The 20379-nt window shown below is 43.5% G+C and overlaps 1 protein-coding gene across 11 annotated transcripts in view; it reads right to left on the bottom strand.

The window, feature by feature from the left end:
- Window positions 1-20379, bottom strand: part of KLHL12 (kelch like family member 12) — a 145187-nt gene that overhangs the window by 97889 nt on the left and 26919 nt on the right. For all 11 annotated transcript variants that reach the window (XR_007353453.2, XR_012665674.1, XR_007353452.2 and 8 more), the window contains 2 exons: window positions 2256-2405; window positions 963-1077 (listed from right to left, as the gene is read on the bottom strand). Coding sequence is in view for 6 of the 11 variants with exons in the window: in XM_048826638.2 (XP_048682595.1) it covers window positions 963-1077; window positions 2256-2405 (265 nt within the window). In the remaining 5 variants the exon portion in view is untranslated. The remainder of the gene's footprint in view (window positions 1-962; window positions 1078-2255; window positions 2406-20379) is intronic.

The following is a 20379-nucleotide window of genomic DNA, read 5'->3' as shown; positions in this document are numbered from 1 at the left end:
CTGTGGTGCAGTCACTTTGCATCAGTACAAGCACTCCTGGTCAGTACACGCAGCATCGACACAAGCAATCAAGCATACACGTGCCCATGCAGATAATTAACCAGTGGAGCAATTTACCTAGGGATGTGGTGGATTCTCCAGTACTTGAAGTCTTTAAACCAAGATCAGAATGTCTTTTACTGAAAGATCTGATGATCTTATAGACTCAAGATGATGATGAGTCTAAAAGATCTGTTCTGGCTCATCTAGAAGTTACTGGGCTGAATACAGGGTTAACTGGGTGAAATTCTATGGCCTGTGTGTTATGCAGGAGGTCAGACTAGATTATAATAGTTCCTTCGTGGGAGTTGTCAAGAGAGATGAAAGGCATTTTTCCCCTGCAAAAGGACTGGCATGCTGCTTCTGCAGGCCAAGAGCAACTGACCTCTAACTACATTGCAATCAACTGAGCTCAACTACACAGACCTGTCAGAAAGGCAGATCATACCTTCAAGCAAGAATGGGGCTTGCTAAAGCACGTGTCAAAGAGAGGCAAAGGGCTTATTTTTGCTCTTTAACACTGAGGTATCTCTCCACTTCCTACCTCCCTGGTGTTTTTAATGATCCTGGTAAAGGGGTAGAAAGAAACTATCCCACCACGTTGGGATACAGTCTAGAAGCATGGACAACTCTGCGGGACAACAACTTGTCACTAAAGCACAGGACCGGAAGTTAAGGCGATCTGGTCTCTATTCCCAGCTCTGCCACAAATTTACTGTTTGTTCTGAGTCAAATCACTTCCATTCTCTCTCTCAGTTTCCCTCTCTGTACAATGGGAATATTACTTGTTTCCCAAAGGGTTGTGAGAGTTAGTATCTGTGAAGCACTGAGATCATCAGTCAGAAGGCACTAGACAGCATCTAAATACAATACCTGGCAATGTCCCAGAGAATCTCTTGAGTGTCCTTTCCTTTGTTGCTCACCTAGACGTGCTCTGGTCCTGGGTCCCTGCATCTGACTCCGGAGCTCAGGCCTTAGGTGGAATTTCTTAGCTTCATCTACAAGGTCTCTGCACTGCAAACTGCACCGTATAAAAGGCTGGGGAAAAACATGCATATGTTGTATGTTTGATTGTTTCTAGGGAATTTAAAACAAATCATATTAGAACCAGTTCCACTGGATTTAAATGACATTAAAACTCTGACTTGCATGATGACCTACTGGCAACAGAGAAAGGCTGCAAGTGCTACAGATGAAAAAAGGCCAAAAACCTGCACAGTGCCAGATACTGCAGGGCTCCCTAACTGTGGAAGAACAAACAAGACTGAGTAAATTACCAAACTAAGATAAACCAATTTAAGCAATATTTAAACCAGTTCAACTACGTCTGTGCTGGGGATTGGCATCAGGGTAATAAAATTAGTTTTAGATCAATTTCATTACACCAGTGAAACCATTCTAATGTAGTCTGTTGCAGGAAATTCTGCCCTGCTCGGTGAGGGTAACACAAATAGGCATCTCCAGCTGGATAAGGATAACGCTATGACTTTCTGTGACCTTCGAGACTTCTACAGCGTCCAGTGCTGGCTCAGGGGCTGCCCAAGACGGGAAGCCCCTGGGCCAGCAGCAGCAGTTTGGGTGTGTGGGACGGGGCTCAGGGCTGGGGCTTGGAATGCAGGGCAGCGCTTACCTCGGGCAGGGGGGCTCCCCTGCTGCCACCGGCATGTCCCTACAGCTCCTAGGCAGAGGGGCCAGGGGGCTCTGCACGCTGCCCATGCCCACAGGCATGGCACCTTGGGGTTCCCGGCTAATGGGAACTGCGGAGCCAGCGCTTGTGGCGGGAGCAGCATGCAGAGCCCCCCTGGCTGCCCCTCCCCCTAGGAGCTGCAGGGACATGCTAGTCGGAGCCAGGAGCCCGCCAGCCCCGCCAACCCTCCCCACCCTGCATAGGTCCTGGGCAACATGCCACCCACCCGCTCCCCCCCAGAGCCCACAGCACCCCCAGACCGCGCCCCCACAGCTCCCTGCCCCAAGTTTTAGTTAGGGATATATAGTAAAAGTCATGGACGGGTCATGTGACCGATCCATGAATTTTACTAAAAATACCTGTGACTAAAATGTAGCCTTAATTATAGGCCATCAGTGAAAGGAAACAGTGTGGAAAGCGTCCCCAATGTGTTCTATTGAGATATTTTGGGGACTGAACTATGGGATGTAAAGGAATAATGATATGGACTCAACCTCTCTATATGACAGGATCACAGTGCTGTTTATACCTCAGTGTCTATGACATCTGTGATGTAGCGGGGGGTAAGAAGCGGCATGCGCACGTACTGCAGCAGCTCTGGCAAGGAGTCCTCCCGTTCCTTTTTTGAGTGTTTCACCCAATTTATAACTGCCTCAAAAACAGGTTCTTCAGAATCCACCTAAAAAGAAAAAGCACTGATCAGACTTCAGAGCGTTGTTCCAGTGACTGGATTTGGGATAAGCAATAACTTTCCAGCTTGTTGACTCTGCTTCTCAGATAGCAAAAAGGCTGAATTCTTAAGCAACGGTTTATCATGAGAGTTTCTAAGAATGATATTTACAAATGATCACCAAGAAATTCTCTTTGATTTTTCCTATTTAAAGTGCCACCCAATTGTTCTCTTTTATATCATCACCACCTCTCCCAATAGCTTTCTGGAACTTTCCATAGCCATTAGAATTTACTCATTGTGCTCCCATTAACCCTCTGCAGCCCCTATTCAAATGCCCAAACGCTAACCTCTAACACCAGAGGCTCCGGCTTTCTTGGTCCATTTCTCCACACTTGAAGAAACCAACCTTCAAATACCCACCTCCTCCCAGAGATATTTATCGACTCTGGAAAGCTGAAATCTGTTGCAGAGAGCTCTGAGCACTTTGGCTAGGCTCTGAAAATACACATTGTTTGACCGTAGGTAATTCCAGGGCACACTAAAAGTGCAACCACTGAGGAGAAGGCTCATAAGTAATTAAGGTTTCAGCAAATCACTAGGGTTGGGCAAGAATCAGCAATGGAACATGAGTACCCACCTTACTGCCAGCATGACTAGTGATTTCATTCCAGTCGTACAGGAAAGCCAGCTCCACTTCCTATGCTTTAGATTCTGCATCTCAAATGGGTTTTGCTTCAGAAGTAAGGGCAGTTCAGAGGTTAGGTAGATGTAGGGGTCTGGTAAAACCTCACAGGTTTCAGCCACAAGATGATACCCCAGCCAAACCAAGTGAGCATATCAGCAAACCCTTGGAGGATGGGGTAGGTTTAAAGATGAGGCAAAGCTCTTACCAGGAGAGCTCAGAGAGCAGAGCCCCAGAGATAAGGGGGCAATTCTACATACAGAAACTCACTCTGAAACATAAAGCATACAGCCACGATCGGTCACTTCCGTTTAAACTATATCTGAAGTTAATTTTCTTCCTTTCAGTACTATACTTAGTGGGCTTGATCAAGAACACAGCACAAAATCTAAACATACCAAATGCATTAATTGATACTCTGAGAGCATCCTTGAAACACATAAGCAAGCAGAAGTGATCATGCCCTTCTCTGTTAATACCTGAACAGCAGATCCCTATACCTAACAAGTCTGCAGCTAAAATCCCACTTTAGAGACAGGAGAAGCTGCTGTAAACCCCAGGAATTTGAACACCACCAGCTTCATTTCCTCCCCAGTGTAATGTTTATAGCATACTCACTGAAATAATGGCAGAGGCATATCTGAATGTTACAGGATCTTTAACTCTGTGAAAACAAGTGATATTGCCACTTTTATAGTGTCCCCATGTGTGACATTGCACTCTCTAGGATTTTATAAAAATATGCTAATGAGTGTGAATATAATGTAACTGGAATATGCTTCATGCAAAAGGTCTCTTGTAAGGTATCATTACAAAGCTTATAATCTACTGAGTGTGGTCATCCTATTTGTATAAATGTATGACTCTTGTATCTGAAACTAGAAATATGAATTATAACTCTGAGGTCCTATTGTAGTTATGCAAAGTGTGGGCCATTAATGGTGGTTTGGAATCTTGATGGCTCCCATTAACCAGGAAAACTGACTGTAGATGGATCTGTTTACTTGTAAGTCTTTCTGTATACTGTGTGCTGGCAAGAGGGTAATGAAGTCTTACAGTGACATGTGATCATGTCACCTGAACTGGAATCCATCTTTAACCTGGTGCTTTTCCATTGAGAAGAGGGGTGGGAACCCAGAGGGACAAAGGATTCCCACCTTATGCAAAAGATATATAAGTGAATGGAACAGAACAAATGGGGCGGCCATCATGAGAAATCCCCTAGCTACCACCTGAGCTGGAACAAGGGCTTTACCAGGGGAAAAGATTGTGCCCAGACTAGGAAGGCATCCAGTCTGTGAAAGAAACTTATTGAAACATCTGAGGGTGAGATCTTATATGTATTCAGTGTACTAGACTTAGACTTGCGTGTTTTATTTTATTTTGCTTGCTAATTCACTTTGTTCTGTCTGTTACTACTTGGAACCACTTAAATCCTACTTTCTGTATTTAATAAAATCACTTTTTACTTATTAACCCAGAGTATGTATTAATACCTGGGGGGGCAAACAGCTGTGCATCTCTCTCTATCAGTGTCATAGAGGGCGAACAATTTAGGAGTTTACCCTGTATAAGCTTTATACAAGGTAAAAAACGGATTTATTTGGGGTTTGAACCCATTGGGAGTTGGGCATCTGAGTGTTAAAGACAGGAATACTTCTTAAGTTGCTTTCAGTTAAGTCTGCAGCTTTGGGGCACATGGCTCAGACCCTGGGTCTGTGTTGGAGCAGACTGACGTGTATGGCTCAGCAAGACAGGGGTGTTGGAGTCCCAAGCTGGCAGGGAAAGCAGGGGCATAAGTACTCTTGGCACATCAGTTAGCAGTCCTAAGGGGGTTTGTGTGTTCCAACCTGACACACCATGATAAAAAAAAAAAAAAATCCATCTCCAAAATAACGGCTGGTACAGCATTAAAACCTCAGCTCCTGAGCTGAGTAAAACTGCCATCCACACATGGGTTGCTGTCTCCTGTTCTCCTCAACACACCTCCAGCTGCCAGAAACACTCAGAGCTCATCGTATCCATTCCCCCCTCTCCCCTTGAAATAGAAAAATGGCAAACAGGAAAACAGAGGGACAGCAGGATTAGCACATGAGCATCAACGATCCCAATCCAGGCATGCTGGTGAACTTCAGAAGCCCAAATTTACACCCATTTGTTTGCAACCTGGGATGCCAATCTTGGACTGTTCCTGGAATGGCCAGAATGGCTGCTACAATACAGAAATTTGGTTTAGCCCAATCTTTACAAGAATGACTGCAGGGCACCAATGCATATAGTCAAAACTTGATGGAGGAGTGCACAACTAGAAGATTGGAAGGTGAACTGCAAGACCACACTATGCTCAATGATACAGCAGTTAGATGGCTGAACAATCTAGATATTAACTTGTGATGCATATGAAAAAACAATCCCAACCAGCCCAGCAGCCTTGAATAGAGGTGTGCTGCCCAGTCAAAGGGCAGATGTGATAGGACACACACCCTAATTTTGAAAAGCTCATCATGTTTATTGATTTTTTAATTATCAAAGGACATTTTAAAAGCAGTATACATTTTCAGGGCCTTTCAAATTCCATGGTGCCCCTTCTACTTTGAAGAAAGCAAATTAAACAGTTCTCCTGGACTGTTGTGATGTTTCTTGATTTGTGTTTGTCTCATTTACACTGTACATGTTTCGGGCCAGGGAATGTATCTTACTTAAAAAATTACTGTTTACATTTACTTTATTTTACAAAATACATTATAATCAGAATACAGTTGAATATTAATTAATTCAGAACTGAATCCTGGCACTTCAAATGGCAAAATCTTCCTGACATATAAACCTTTGATTAGTTTTTACATATACTGGATTCACTTCCACTTTATAGGCTCCATGAAAATATAAAATGCAGCTTAAAATCAGGGCAGCCACCTGGTTAGAGATAATTTTTTAAGCGCTGACAATGTATTTGGCACTGTATGAGACACAGAATGAAGAGGTCCCTCCCTCAGAAACTCACAGTCCAAAAGAAATTGAGTAACATCTCAGGCTTAAAGAGAAATTCATACTTCTACCATCTTGATGCAGCAGATCTGGATGTGTGTCTTACAAATAAATAGCTGTCTAGTCCAATGATCAATTCTCAAAGCGGCCAACACTCCCAAGTACCTGCACTCCTCACAAACAGATCAATACAGCAGGAAACAGAACTAAGAGGTCACTAGTTTGGCCAACCTTTCAGTGGCTCCATTCAGTGACCCACTGCAGAGCTTTGGCACATATCTGAAACTTCATCTCTTGTATGTAGAAGTACATTTTAAAGATACTGATAATGTAAGAATCAGATGCTGCAGACACACACATTTCTTAACCAACAAGAGAACAAACAGGTAACTAACAAGTCATGATTGCAGTGTTTGTAAGCTAAACTCTCTATCCCCTTCCCTTCATATCTCTTGGTCTTTTCAGACTGTAGATTCTTGGCAGAGACCATCTTCCTATGTGTTTGGAAGGCACCCAGGACAGTGTGGGCACAAATATTTTTTTAAGGCTCCAACTCTGCAAACGTTTTCATATGTACTTAGCTTTACTCACACGAGCAGCTGCAGAGATGCCACTGGGACTGCTCATGCAAGTGAAGGTAAGCACATGCATAGGTGTTTGCAGGCTCAGACTCCAAACAGTAATAACCTACATTACCAAGATTGCACCACAGATCACTGAAAATGAAAGAATTTTAAAAATACAACTACTTGTCACTAAATATGCTAGCTTTCCTTTCTGCGTTTCTTTCTGTTGTCCAAGCTGAATACAAAGTGTTAACAGTGATCTCAGCTGTGTCAAAGCAGAATAACTTTGCAATGGATTGACTATGTGATAGATTAGTTGGTGCACTGATCTGTTGATACAAGAGAATGGAAGATTGTGTTAAGACTTTGCATGACAGAGCGAGGGAGACATGCCAGTGCGAACCGGGGAGCCCCCTCTGAAGTAAGCGCCACCCCACAACCCTACCCTCTGCCCCAGCCCCAAGGTGCGCAGCCTGGGACTTCTGCTGGGGGAGGGGGCGGCACGCAGCCCAGGACTCCTGCTGGTGCTTGGGAGGCCGGGGGGAGGAAGAAGAGGTTGGCGGGGCTGGCAGGCTCTCGGCTCCACCCAGCAGCCTGCAGCTTCTAGGGGGTGGGGTGGCCGAGGGGGCTCCTGCCATAAGCGCCGGCTCCGCAGCTCCCATTGGCCAGAAACTGCAGCCAATGGGAGGTACAGGGGCGGCACCCTGCAGCACTCTGAGCCCCCTGGCCCCTCTGCATAGGAGCTGCAGGGTCATGCCGGTGGGAGCCGGGGAGCCTCCTCCCAGAGGTAAGTGCTGCCCTGCACCCCAACCCCTTGCCCCAACCCTGAGCTCCCTCCTACACACCCAAACTGCTGCTCCTGGCCGCTGCAGAAGTCATGGAGGTCACAGAAAGTCACAGAATCCGTGACTTCCAAGACAGACATGGAGCCTTATTCATAACCACAAGAGGCAAGACGTCACAGTGAGAGAGAGGAGGGTGAGTAGGGTGTGGCCTCCACAAAGAAGAGGACCAGGAGGAACTCCACACAGCCATCAGTTTCCGATTGATACCAGGTCCTCAACCCAGAAACTTTGGAAGACCTCTCTCTCAAGATCAAGCTGGTCCAAGGGAACGGCAAGATGTATGGGACACATGTGGATGGAGGCTTGACCCAAATGCTGAGCAAATCAAATTTGCCCAAAGAGTTCTCAAAGTGTCCAAGGAAGACAGACGCCGCTTGTTGGGGATTCAATACGCACAAGAATAGAACGAACATTCTACAAGGGGCAGGCAGGCAGACAACACGGTGCTGTATTCCCAGAATCAATACATGAGACGTCATGCTAAGATAAGATAGACTTCTGAAGTGAATATGCAACTAACTATTGGTGATGGTTCATATTGGCAATAATGACACTGTATCAAGGAATACCTCGCAGATCAAAGATGAGTTCAGCGAACTCAGAAACATACTGAAGAATAACGTCTAAGCAATCTTTTAGAGCCTTCCTGTCGCATGAGAGAAGGAAGCTAGAAGGCCTAAGATTCTAGAAGTGAACTGCGGAGTAAGTGAGCAGCGATGGAAACATTGGTACACTTTCTATGTGGAGCTGTATGGCCTCCACCTCAGGACAATCTCCTCTAGGACAGGCTGGCTAGAGTAGTCAACAGGAAATTAAACGAGTAACAAAAGGAGAGGGCAAAAAAGGCAAAAATATAAGCACTCATTTAACACAAAAATCAAGATGTTGAGAACAAAATTAATAAAGGAACCAAAGGACATGAAGACAAGAAATTCTTGTCTTGCCCATACACCAGGGCTAGAAGCCTGCGTAACAAACAACAGGAACTAGAATTGAATTTATGCTTATAAATGAACAATCTATTTGGTATTACTGAAACCTGCTGGGATGATTCCCATGATTGGAATGTTAAAATCAATGGTATAACATACCTAGAAAAGGCTTGAGTGGGCAAAAGCGGAGGGGGAGTAGCACTCTATGTCAAAAAAGGAATTACCTGTTTCAGAGTCACTGATAACTCAGAAGAAAATGATCTTGGATGCTTATGGATCAATGTCAGGGTGGATAAAAATCGATGATTTAAAAAAAAATTTTTTTGTATCTGATCAGATTTTTTTGATAATATGCTTTTTGAGGAAAAAACCTATCTAAGGAGAGTTTTATCATGGAATAGGGATTATAAATTCTAATTCTGTAGTATGAGAAAACATATTCATGTAATGTTTAAGAAAAGTTTTATAAATGAGTTCCAATACATCATGAATTAGGGACCCAATTTTATGGGACTCCAGGGGCTTCTGTACAGATTATTTAGGTTAATTTTTCTATCTATCCAATGGGACTCAATGCTCAGTCTAGAAGATACCATCAGAGATGCTTAATTTTACAGTTCTCAAACTGTGGATTTGTGCCTCCAGAGATAACATGCTTGTTAACAGCAAAAATGTTTTTACCTAAGTAAATAAGTAAATAAATAAATAGAGGTGAGAAATAACAGACCTCAAGCCTATTGTTCCTCTGCAAATTTGTGTACAACGAGACAATCCCTTACCTCTCTCTAAAAGTGCAAAGTTTCAAAATGTTCAATGTTGGGGGCGGAATAGATCTGAACAAGGAGAAGTCTGGAGATAAATGCGAGAAGGGAGGGACAGGCAGTAGAAACAAAAGTGAAAGTGTTTGAGCAGCATATTCCAGAAGTCTTGAGGTCTTTCTGAGTATAGCCTTCATTGATTTGAGATCTACCATACCATTATCTCACTGGAAGGGAAAACCTATAATGGCAGCAGGCCGTAAATGAGACCCAGTTTGGGAATATGAACCATTCAAGAAATATATATTTGCTGATGATATTTTAAAGAAAGTCACACCAGTGAACTGGTGGAAGTCACTTAAGTACTTGGATTCAGAGACTGTTGAAGTGATAATCTCACTTTTAAACAGCAGTAGCTTCTTCTGCCGGTGTAGAAAGAATATTTTCTTCCTTTGGACTAACTCATTCCAAATTGAGAAATCGTTTGGGACCTGAAAAAACAGGAAAGCTTGTTTTTCTTTTCCAGATTATGAACAAACAAGAAAATGAAGGCGAAGACAACAGTTAGCTGCAGAAGCCAATATTTTAAGTTTCTCATGTTGACCTGGCTGACAGTCAATTTTAATTTGTTTTTTTAATATTTCATTTAACTATTTTAGTTTAAAACAATTTTAACAAAAAACAAACCTGATTTTAAAAACTTGAATGTTTAACTAAATTCAAAAATTCATATGCTTGTTTTGTTAAAATATTATATGTTTGCTGTTGAAGAAAAAAATCCAAAATACATAATATTGTTGTTTTAGTTAAAACAATTTAAATGTCTATCTGGTGATGTTCTCCTCCTAATACAGCATGGCAAGAAAAATCCTCCAAATATTATGGATTAACCTGTTGAATTGGAGATAGTTCACCTCCCAAAGACTTCATAAATATCTGCTTCCATTACCTTTGGTAAATGAAATAACCAAACAATCATTCATTTTCTGATATAGCTGTAAAACTAATCTGAAAAGTTTTCAAAATAAATCACTGCTTAAAAATGTATAGTGTGTACCTTCTAAAAATGAAACCTACATCTACCTCTCAGTTGTGAAGAATATGTATTAAGGTTATAACACCAACAAGAACGAACTTTTATGTAGAAATCCATGATTAAATCGAGTCTTCCTGACTAGTGATTTCAATCAAACCCACCCTGATCAATGTCCTAACAGATAAAGCACAATATGGGTTATTAGTTGTGTCTGCTACAGACCCACAAATCACATTACAGAACAGGTTGATTGTCTCCTTTTGCACCTACCTATAAAGTATAGGGGAAAAAAAAATATGTGATCACATGGGACTTGAATTTCAGTGACATCTGCTGGAGGTCTCATACTGTCAGTATTGAAACATCCTTGGAATTTCTAAACATAATAGATGAGAATTTCCTAATTCAAAAAGTGTTGCATCCAACATGGGGGAATTCTATATTAGAGCTTATCATAGAATCATAGAATAACACGGTTGGAAGGGACCTCAGGAGGTCATCTAGTCCAAACCCCTGCTCAAAGCAGGACCAATCCCCAATTTTTGCCCCAGTTCCCTAAATGGCCCCCTCAAGGATTGAACTTACAACCCTGGGTTTAGCAGGCCAATGCTCAAACCACTGAGCTATCCCTCCCCCCTTTATCACCTTGTCTTGATAAAGAGGAACTGATCACAGAACTAAATATATACAGTAGCTTAGGAACAAGGGATCATAAGTTGATTACATTTATAATGTGGAAGCAGATTAAACTACAGACCAGTGATACACATACTTGATGCTTTAAAAGGAATCAATTTTACAAAGCTGGAAACAATTATTAGCCAAACCAGCTGGGAGGAAGAATCAGAAAAATGGGAATGATATTTGGGAATTAACAACACTTTTCTAGATTCCCAAAAGCCACAATCCCACAATTGAGGAAGACGGGCTGCACTAGTTAAAAATACTGATTTAGAGGGGAAGTGAAAGCAGGTATACAAAATAAATATATAAACAAATGGAAGGAAGGGGAAGTTAATAGTAATGAATATAAATCAGATGCTAACAAGTATAGAAAATTGATAAGAGAAGAAAGGGACAAAAGGAGAAATGGTCAGCAGAATTAAGGACAATAAGGAGGAGTGTTTTAAATACAGTAGGATCAAAAAGAATCCTAACAATGGTATTGGTCCATTATAAGATGGAAATGGTAGAAGTATCAATAATAGTGCAGAAAAGACAGAAGTGTTCACAAAATTCTTCTGTTCTATATTAGGGAAAAAACACTGATGTAGTTATATCCTATAACACACTAGTGGAATGGAAAGAACCTCAGGAGGATGTCCAACAGCAGCTACTAAATTTAGATATTTTAAGATCAGCAGGTCTGGATTACTTCCATTGAAGAGTTTTTAAAAGAGTTGGCTGAGGAGCTTGCTGGACCATTAACGATGATTTTCAATCAAACTCAGAGGACAGGAAAGTTCAAAAAGACTGAAAGAAAGGTAATGTTGTGCTAGTTGTTAAAAAGGATAAACAGGATGACCTGGGTAATTATAGATGTGTCAGCCTGACATCGATCCCAAGCAAAATAATGGAGCAGCTGATACAGGACTTGATTAATAAAGAATTAAAGGGTGGTAATATAATTAATACAAATCAATATGGGCTTATGGAAAATAGATCCTGTCAAATTAACTAGATATCTTTTTTTGATGAGATTACAAGTTTGATGGAAAAAGCTAACAGTGTTGATGTAAATGAATATTCTTAGAACTCTAATGAGTTTGACTTGATAGTGCATGACATTTTGATAAAAAGACTAGAAAATTATAAAATCATCATGCCACATGTTAAATTGGTTAAAAGCTATCTAACTTATAGGTCCCAATATGTAATCGTAAACAAGAAATATTCATTGAGCGGGTGAGTTCTGAATAGGGCTCGTCAGGGATTGGTTCTTTCCTCTATGTTATTTAACATTTTTATCAATGACATGAAAAAAACAGATTCATAGATTCCAGAGCCAGAAGGGACCACTGTGATCATCTAGTCCAGTGGTTTTCAACCTATTTTCATTTGTGGACCCCTAAAAATTTTTAAATGGAAGGGTGGATCCCTTTGGAAATCTCAGACATAGTCTGCAGACCCCCTAGAGGTTCACGGACCACAGGTTGAAAACCAATGGTCTAGTCTGACCTCCTGTATAACATAGGCCATAGAAACAAATCCTAGAGCATATATTTTAGAAAAACATCTAATCTTGATTTAAAAAATGTCAGAATGATAGAGGATCCTCCATGACCCTTGGCAAATTTTTCTAATAGTTAATTAGTCTTACTGTTAAAAATTTACAAGATTTAAAAATGCTCTGTCTTTGTCTAGGTTCAACTTCCAGCCATTGGAAGTGGTACCTGACAACAGAACAAGGAGTAATGGTCTCAAGTTGCAGTGGGGGAGGTTTAGGTTGCATATTAGGAAAAACTTTTGCAATTAGGAGAGTAGTGAAGCACTGGAATGGGTTACCTAGGGAGGTGGTGGAATTTCCTTCCTTTGAGGTTTTTAAGGTCAGGCTTGACAAAGCACTGGCTGGGATGATTTAGTTGGGGATTGGTCCTGCTTTGTGCCGGGGGTCATTTAAATACTTACAGACTGTAACCAAGTCACCCCTTAACCTTCTCTTTATTAATCCAAACATATTGAGCTCTTCCAGTCTTTCACTATAAGGCATATTTTCTAATCCTTTAGTCATTCTCATGGCTCTTCTCTAAACCCTCTCCAACTTATCCACAGCTGTCTTGAATTATGGACACCAGAATTGGACATGGTATTCCAGCAGCAGCTGCATCAGTGTCAAACACAGAAGTAAAACAACTTCTCTACTCCTACTCAAGATTCTCTTGTTCATGTATCACAAGATTGCATTAGCTCTTTTGATCACAGCATCATGCTGGGAGCTCATATTCACATCATTATGCATCATTATCCCCAAAATCTTTTTCAGTCACTGCTTCCCGGGATAGAGCCCCCCATCCTGTAAGTATGGCCTACATCCTGTGTTCTAGATGTTCACATTTACATTTAACTGTATTAAAACACACACACACGCATATATATATATATTACACTTGCGCCCAATCTACCAAGTGATACCAACTGCTCTGAATCACTAACCTGTCCCCTTCATTATTACCACTCCCCCTATTTTTGGGTCATCTGTAAACATTATGAATGATGATTTTGTGTTTTCTTCCAGGTCACTGATAAAAATGTTAAATAGTGTAGGGCCAAGAACTGATCATAGAATCATAGAATATCAGGGTTGGAAGGGACCCCAGAAGGTCATCTAGTCCAACCCCCTGCTCGAAGCAGGACCAATTCCCAGTTAAATCATCCCAGCCAGGGCTTTCTCAAGCCTGACCTTAAAAACCTCTAAGGAAGGAGATTCTACCACCTCCCTAGGTAACGCATTCCAGTGTTTCACAACCCTCTTAGTGAAAAAGTTTTTCCTAATATCCAATCTAAACCTCCCCCACTGCAACTTGAGACCATTACTCCTCGTTCTGTCATCTGCTACCATTGAGAACAGTCTAGAGCCATCCTCTTTGGAACCCCCTTTCAGGTAGTTGAAAGCAGCTATCAAATCCCCCCTCATTCTTCTCTTCTGCAGGCTAAACAATCCCAGCTCCCTCAGCCTCTCCTCATAAGTCATGTGTTCTAGACCCCTAATCATTTTTGTTGCCCTTCGCTGGACTCTCTCCAATTTATCCACATCCTTCTTGTAGTGTGGGGCCCAAAACTGGACACAGTACTCCAGATGAGGCCTCACCAATGTCGAATAGAGGGGAACGATCACGTCCCTCAATCTGCTCGCTATGCCCCTACCTATACATCCCAAAATGCCATTGGCCTTCTTGGCAACAAGGGCACACTGCTGACTCATATCCAGCTTCTCGTCCACTGTCACCCCTAGGTCCTTTTCCGCAGAACTGCTGCCTAGCCATTCGGTCCCTAGTCTGTAGCGGTGCATTGGGTTCTTCCGTCCTAAGTGCAGGACCCTGCACTTATCCTTATTGAACCTCATCAGATTTCTTTTGGCCCAATCCTCCAATTTGTCTAGGTCCTTCTGTATCCTATCCCTCCCCTCCAGCGTATCTACCACTCCTCCCAGTTTAGTATCATCCGCAAATTTGCTGAGAGTGCAATCCACACCATCCTCCAGATCATTTATGAAGATATTGAACAAAACCGGCCCCAGGACCGACCCTTGGGGCACTCCACTTGATACCGGCTGCCAACTACACATGGAGCCATTGATCACTACCTGTTGAGCGCGACAATCTAGCCAGCTTTCTACCCACCTTACAGTGCATTCATCCAGCCCATACTTCCTTAACTTGCTGACAAGAGTACTGTGGAAGACCGTGTCAAAAGCTTTGCTAAAGTCAAGAAACAATACATCCACTGCTTTCCCTTCATCCACAGAACCAGTAATCTCATCGTAAAAGGCGATTAGATTAGTCAGGCATGACCTTCCCTTGGTGAATCCATGCTGGCTGTTCCTGATCACTTTCCTCTCATGCAAGTGCTTCAGGATTGATTCTTTGAGGACCTGCTCCATGATTTTTCCAGGGACTGAGGTGAGGCTGACTGGCCTGTAGTTCCCAGGATCCTCCTTCTTCCCTTTTTTAAAGATTGGCACTACATTAGCCTTTTTCCAGTCATCTGGGACTTCCCCCGTTCGCCACGAGTTTTCAAAGATAATGGCCAATGGCTCTGCAATCACTGCCGCCAATTCCTTCAACACTCTCGGATGCAACTCGTCCGGCCCCATGGACTTGTGCACGTCCAGCTTTTCTAAATAGTCCCTAACCACCTCTATCTCCACAGAGGGCTGGCCATCTCTTCCCCATTTTGTGATGCCCAGCACAGCAGTCTGGGAGCTGACCTTGTTAGTGAAGACAGAGGCAAAAAAAGCATTGAGTACATTAGCTTTTTCCACATCCTCTGTCACTAGGTTGCCTCCCTCATTCAGTAAGGGGCCCACACTTTCCTTGGCTTTCTTCTTGTTGCCAACATACCTGAAGAAACCCTTCTTGTTACTCTTAACATCTCTGGCTAGCTGCAGCTCCAGGTGCGATTTGGCCCTCCTGATATCATTCCTACATGCCCGAGCAATATTTTTATACTCTTCCCTGGTCATATGTCCAACCTTCCACTTCTTGTAAGCTTCTTTTTTATGTTTAAGATCCGCTAGGATTTCACCATTAAGCCAAGCTGGTCGCCTGCCATATTTACTATTCTTTTGACTCATTGGGATGGTTTGTCCCTGTAACCTCAACAGGGATTCCTTGAAATACAGCCAGCTCTCCTGGACTCCTTTCCCCTTCAAGTTAGTCCCCCAGGGGATCCTGGCCATCCATTCCCTGAGGGAGTCGAAGTCTGCTTTCCTGAAGTCCAGGGTCCGTATCCTGCTGCTTACCTTTCTTCCCTGCGTCAGGATCCTGAACTCAACCAACTCATGGTCACTGCCTCCCAGATTCCCATCCACTTTTGCTTCCCCCTGATCCACACTTTTGATCCCTGCTGATCCACACTGGCAACACCTGCTTCATGAATATTCCCTATCAGACAATTTTTAATCCATTTAATGTGTGTTATGTTCTTTTATATCATTCCAGTTTTTTAATCAATATTGTGTGTGGTACCAAGTCAAACACCTTACAAAAGTCTATTATGGCAACACAATTACCTTTATTAACCAAACTTGTAATCTCATTATAAAAAAGGTATCAAGTCAGTTTGACAGGATCTATTTTCCATAAAACCCATGTTGATGTGCACTAATTACATTACCCTCCCTTAAGTCCCATATCAGCCACTCCATTATCTTGCCCAGGATCGAGTCAGACTGACAGGCCTATAATTATCAAGGTCATCCGTTTACCTTTTATAACAACTGGCACAACATTAGCTGTCTTTCAGTCTTCTGGAACTTTCCCAGTTGTCCAAGACTTATTGAAAATCAACATGAATGATCCAGCAAGATTCTCAGCCAGCTCTCTTAAAACTCTTGGATGCAAGCTATCTGGACCTACATTTCAAAATGTCTAACTTTAGTAGCTTCTGTTTCACACAGAATCATAGAATATCAGGGTTGGAAGGGACCCCTGAAGGTCATCTAGTCCAACCCCCTGCTCAAAGCAGGACCAATCCCCAACTAAATCATCCCAGCCAGGGCTTTCTCAAGCCTGACCTTAAAAATACCTAAGGAAGGAGATTCCACCACCTCCCTAGGTAACGCATTCCAGTGTTTCACAACCCTCCTAGTGAAAAAGTTTTTCCTAATATCCAACCTAAACCTCCCCCACTGCAACTTGAGACCATTACTCCTTGTTCTGTCATCTGCTACCACTGAGAACAGTCTAGAGCCATCCTCTTTGGAACCCCCTTTCACATCCTCCTGAGATACTAATGGAATGAAAAGAGTGTTAAGCAGCAGCATATGATAAGATTATATCAGGTTTTTCCCCATATACAGTACAGAAATATTTATTGAACACTGCTACTTTTCTGCATTATTACTGATTATTTTACCATTTCCATCTAGTAATGGAAATATTAGTCAGGATTGTTTTTGTTCCTAATATATTTAATAAATTCCCTATTGTCCTTAATTCTGCTAGCAATAGACATCTCCTTATATCCCTTATAAATTTTCTACAATTCCCAACTTCTGATTTATATTCATTACTATCAACTTCCCCTTTCTTCCATTTGTTATATATTTATTTTTTTAAAAGCTACCTTTACTTCCTCTCTAAACCAGGTCAGTTTTTTCACCAGCGTGGCCTTCTTCCTCAGTTACAGGATTGTATTTTTTGGGGTATCTTGTAATGTGTTCTTAAATGATTCCCAATCATCATTTATATTTTTCTGATTAAATTCTTCCTCCCAGCTGATCAATCTTATAATTATTTTCAACTTTATGAACTTGGCCCTATTAAAACACCAAGTATATATAACTGGTTTGAACTTTATTCTGCTTCCACTTTATAAATGTGATGAACTTAGGATCACTTGTACTTAAGGTATCCATTAATTTTTAGTTCTGTGATCAGTTCCTCTTATCTATCAAGACAAGCTCTAACAAAGAATTACCCCATGTTTGCTGCAACACTTTGAGAGTTAGGATATTGCCATCTATAATGTTTAGAAATACCAAAGATGTTTCAGTATTAACATCATGAGACCTCCAGCAGATGTCACTCAAACTGAAGTCCCACATGATCATACAGCGTTTTCCCCTACATATTATAGATAGAATCACAGAATAAAATATTAGAGTTAGAAGAGACCTTAGGAGGTCACCTAGTCCAATCCCCTGCTTGAAGCAGGACCAACACCAACTAAATCATCCCAGCCAGGGCTTTGTCAAGCTTGGGCTTAAAAACCTCTAAGGATGGAGGTTCTACCACCTCCCTAGGTAACCCATTCCAGTGCTTCACCACCCTCCTGGTGAAATAGTGTTTCTTAATATCCAGCCGAGACCTCCCCTACTGCAACTTGAGACCATTGCTTCTTGTTCTGTCATCTGCCACCACTGAAAACAGCCTAGCTCCATTCCCTTTGGAACCCGCCTTCAGGTAGTTGAAGGCTGCGATCAAATCCCCCCTCACTCTTCACTTCTGCAGATTAAATAAGCCCAGTTCCCTCAGCCTCTCCTCATAAGTCATATGCCCCCGCCCCCTAATAATTTCCATTGCCCTCTGCTGGACTCTCTCCAATTTGTTCACATTCCTTCTGTAGTGGTGGGACCACAGCTGGACACAATACTCCAGCCCCAGGAAAAATCATGGAGCAGGTCCTCAAGGAATCATTTTGAAGCACTTAGAGGAGAGGAAAGTGATCAGGAACAGTCAGCATGGATTCACCAAGGGCAAGTCATGCCTGACTAACCTAATTGCCTTCTATGATGAGATAACTGGCTCTGGATGAGGGGAAAGCAGTGGATGCATTATGCCTCGACTTGAGTGCAGGACTGCCCTGCCAAAGGCTACTCCCTCGCCTGCTGGGTAATGGTGTAGTGTGACGTGAAGATGTGGATGGAAGACCATGTTGCTGCCATGCATATGCCCTGGATAGGGATCTGAGCCAGGAATGCTGCAGATGACGCCTGCACTCTCGTGGAGTGCACCATAAGCGAAGGGGCTGGAAGTTTTGCCAGGTCATAGCAAGTCCTGATACAGGACGTGATCCGTGATGAAATGCGCTGGGATGAGATCGGGAGCCCCCTCAACCTTTCTGCGACTGCAATAAAGAGCTGCAGTGACTTACGAAATGGCGTTGTGCGCTCAATGTAGAATGCTAGGGGACGCCTAACATCCAGGGAATGGAACATGTACTCTCTGTTACTGGCATGGGTCTTAGGGAAGAACCTAAGTAAAAATAGGTCTTGGTTCACATGAAACTGGAAGACTATCTTTGGCAGAAACGCAGGGTGGGGGCAGAGCTGCACCCTGTCTTTATAAAATACCGTATGGGAGGTTCGGAAGTCAGCGCTCTGAGCTCAGATACCCTTCTGGCCAAGGTTATGGCCACCAGAAAGTCCACCTTCCAGGAGAAGTAGGACAGAGGGCAGGTTGCCATGGGCTCGAAAGGGGTCTCCATGAGTGCGGACAGGACTAGGTTAAGGTCCAACTGGGGAATGGGCCGTCGTATCTGGGGATAAAGTCTGTCTAAGCCCTTGAGAAACCTGCACACCATGGGATTACTGCTCCCGAGTGAAAAGCCGAAATGGCAGCAAGGTGTACCCTGAGAGAGGATATTGCCAACCCCTGCTGCTTAAGGTATAACAGGTAGTCCAAAACAAGGGGAACTGACGCTAGCTGTGGTGTGGTTCGCTTCCCCTTTGTCGAGACCAGATGGAAAAACGCTTCTTCTTTGCCAGGTACGTGGCACGAGTGGAGGGCTTCCTACTTCCCAGCAGGACCTGGGTCTGAATAATAAAGCTCAAGAGAGTTCAGCCATGGCGTTTCCACACCATGAAGTGGAGGGACTCCAGATTGGGGTGTTGCAGATGGCTGTGGTCCTGTGTGATTAGGGTCAGGCATACAGGAAGCACCACTGGCCTGTCCACTGAGAGGTTCATCAACATGGTGAAACAGTGCTGGTGGGGCCACGCTGGCGCTACGAGGATCAAGGAAGCCCCATCTTGGCGAGTCTTGAGGAGGACTTTGTGTATGAGAGGGAAGGGCGGGAATGCGTACAGCAGGTGACTCGTCCATGAAAGGCGTCCACGATGGAGCCTGAGCTGTGGTTCAGGAAAACAGAACCGCTGGCACTTCCTGTTGCTCCACGTCGCGAACAGGTCGATGTGGGGAGAACCCCACCTCTGGAAAATCAAGCGTGAGAAGTGCAGCCTGAGGGACCATTCGTGACCGTGAAATGAACGTCTGGGGTGATCGGCTAGTTCGTTTTGCGCTCCTGGAAGGTAGGATGCCTCTAGGAGTATCGAGTGGGCAACACAAAAATCCTACAGCTCAAGGGCTTCCTGGCACAGGGGAGAGGAGCGAGCACCACCCTGTTTGTTTATATAGAACATTGCTGCAGTGTTGTCCGTCAGCACTGACACACATGCACCCTGCAGGTGGGCCTGGAATGCCTGACATGCCAGACGAACCGCCCTCAGCTCCCTTACGTTGATATGCAGTGATAATTCTGTGTGGGACCATAGGCCTTGAGTTCTGATATTGCCCAGGTGCACTCCCTAAACGAGCGCCGAGGCGTCTGTGACCAGGGATAGCAAGGTTGGGGTTTGGCAAAGGGTACTCCTGCACAGACCACTTGTGGTTGCAGCCACCAGCGGAGAGACCCGAGAATGCGAGGGTGGAGGATAACTATTGCACCCAAAGGGTCCCTGCCTGGCCTGTATACCTGTGCCAAAGAGCTCCAAGAGTTGAAAGCATAGCGGCTGAGTACTGCTTGCTGGTTGGCCACTCAAAGCTGGAGCCCCCTGGACGAGTAGACCTTCCGGCTGAAAAGGTCCAGCTTCTTAGCATCCTGTGACTTAGGTGCGGGACCCAGCTGTCCTTGCCTCTCTTTGTGGTTTGCAGCATCGACCACCAGAGTCCCCAATTGGGGGTGGGTGAAAAAAAAGTGACCATACCCGTTCTGCAGCACAAAATAGCATCT

Source organism: Caretta caretta, chromosome 21, assembly GCF_965140235.1.
Source record: "Caretta caretta isolate rCarCar2 chromosome 21, rCarCar1.hap1, whole genome shotgun sequence".
NCBI classification, from domain to species: Eukaryota; Metazoa; Chordata; order Testudines; family Cheloniidae; genus Caretta; species Caretta caretta.
The sequence above is the reverse complement of the archived record's forward strand: the minus strand, read 5'-3'. Positions and strand labels throughout refer to the sequence as shown.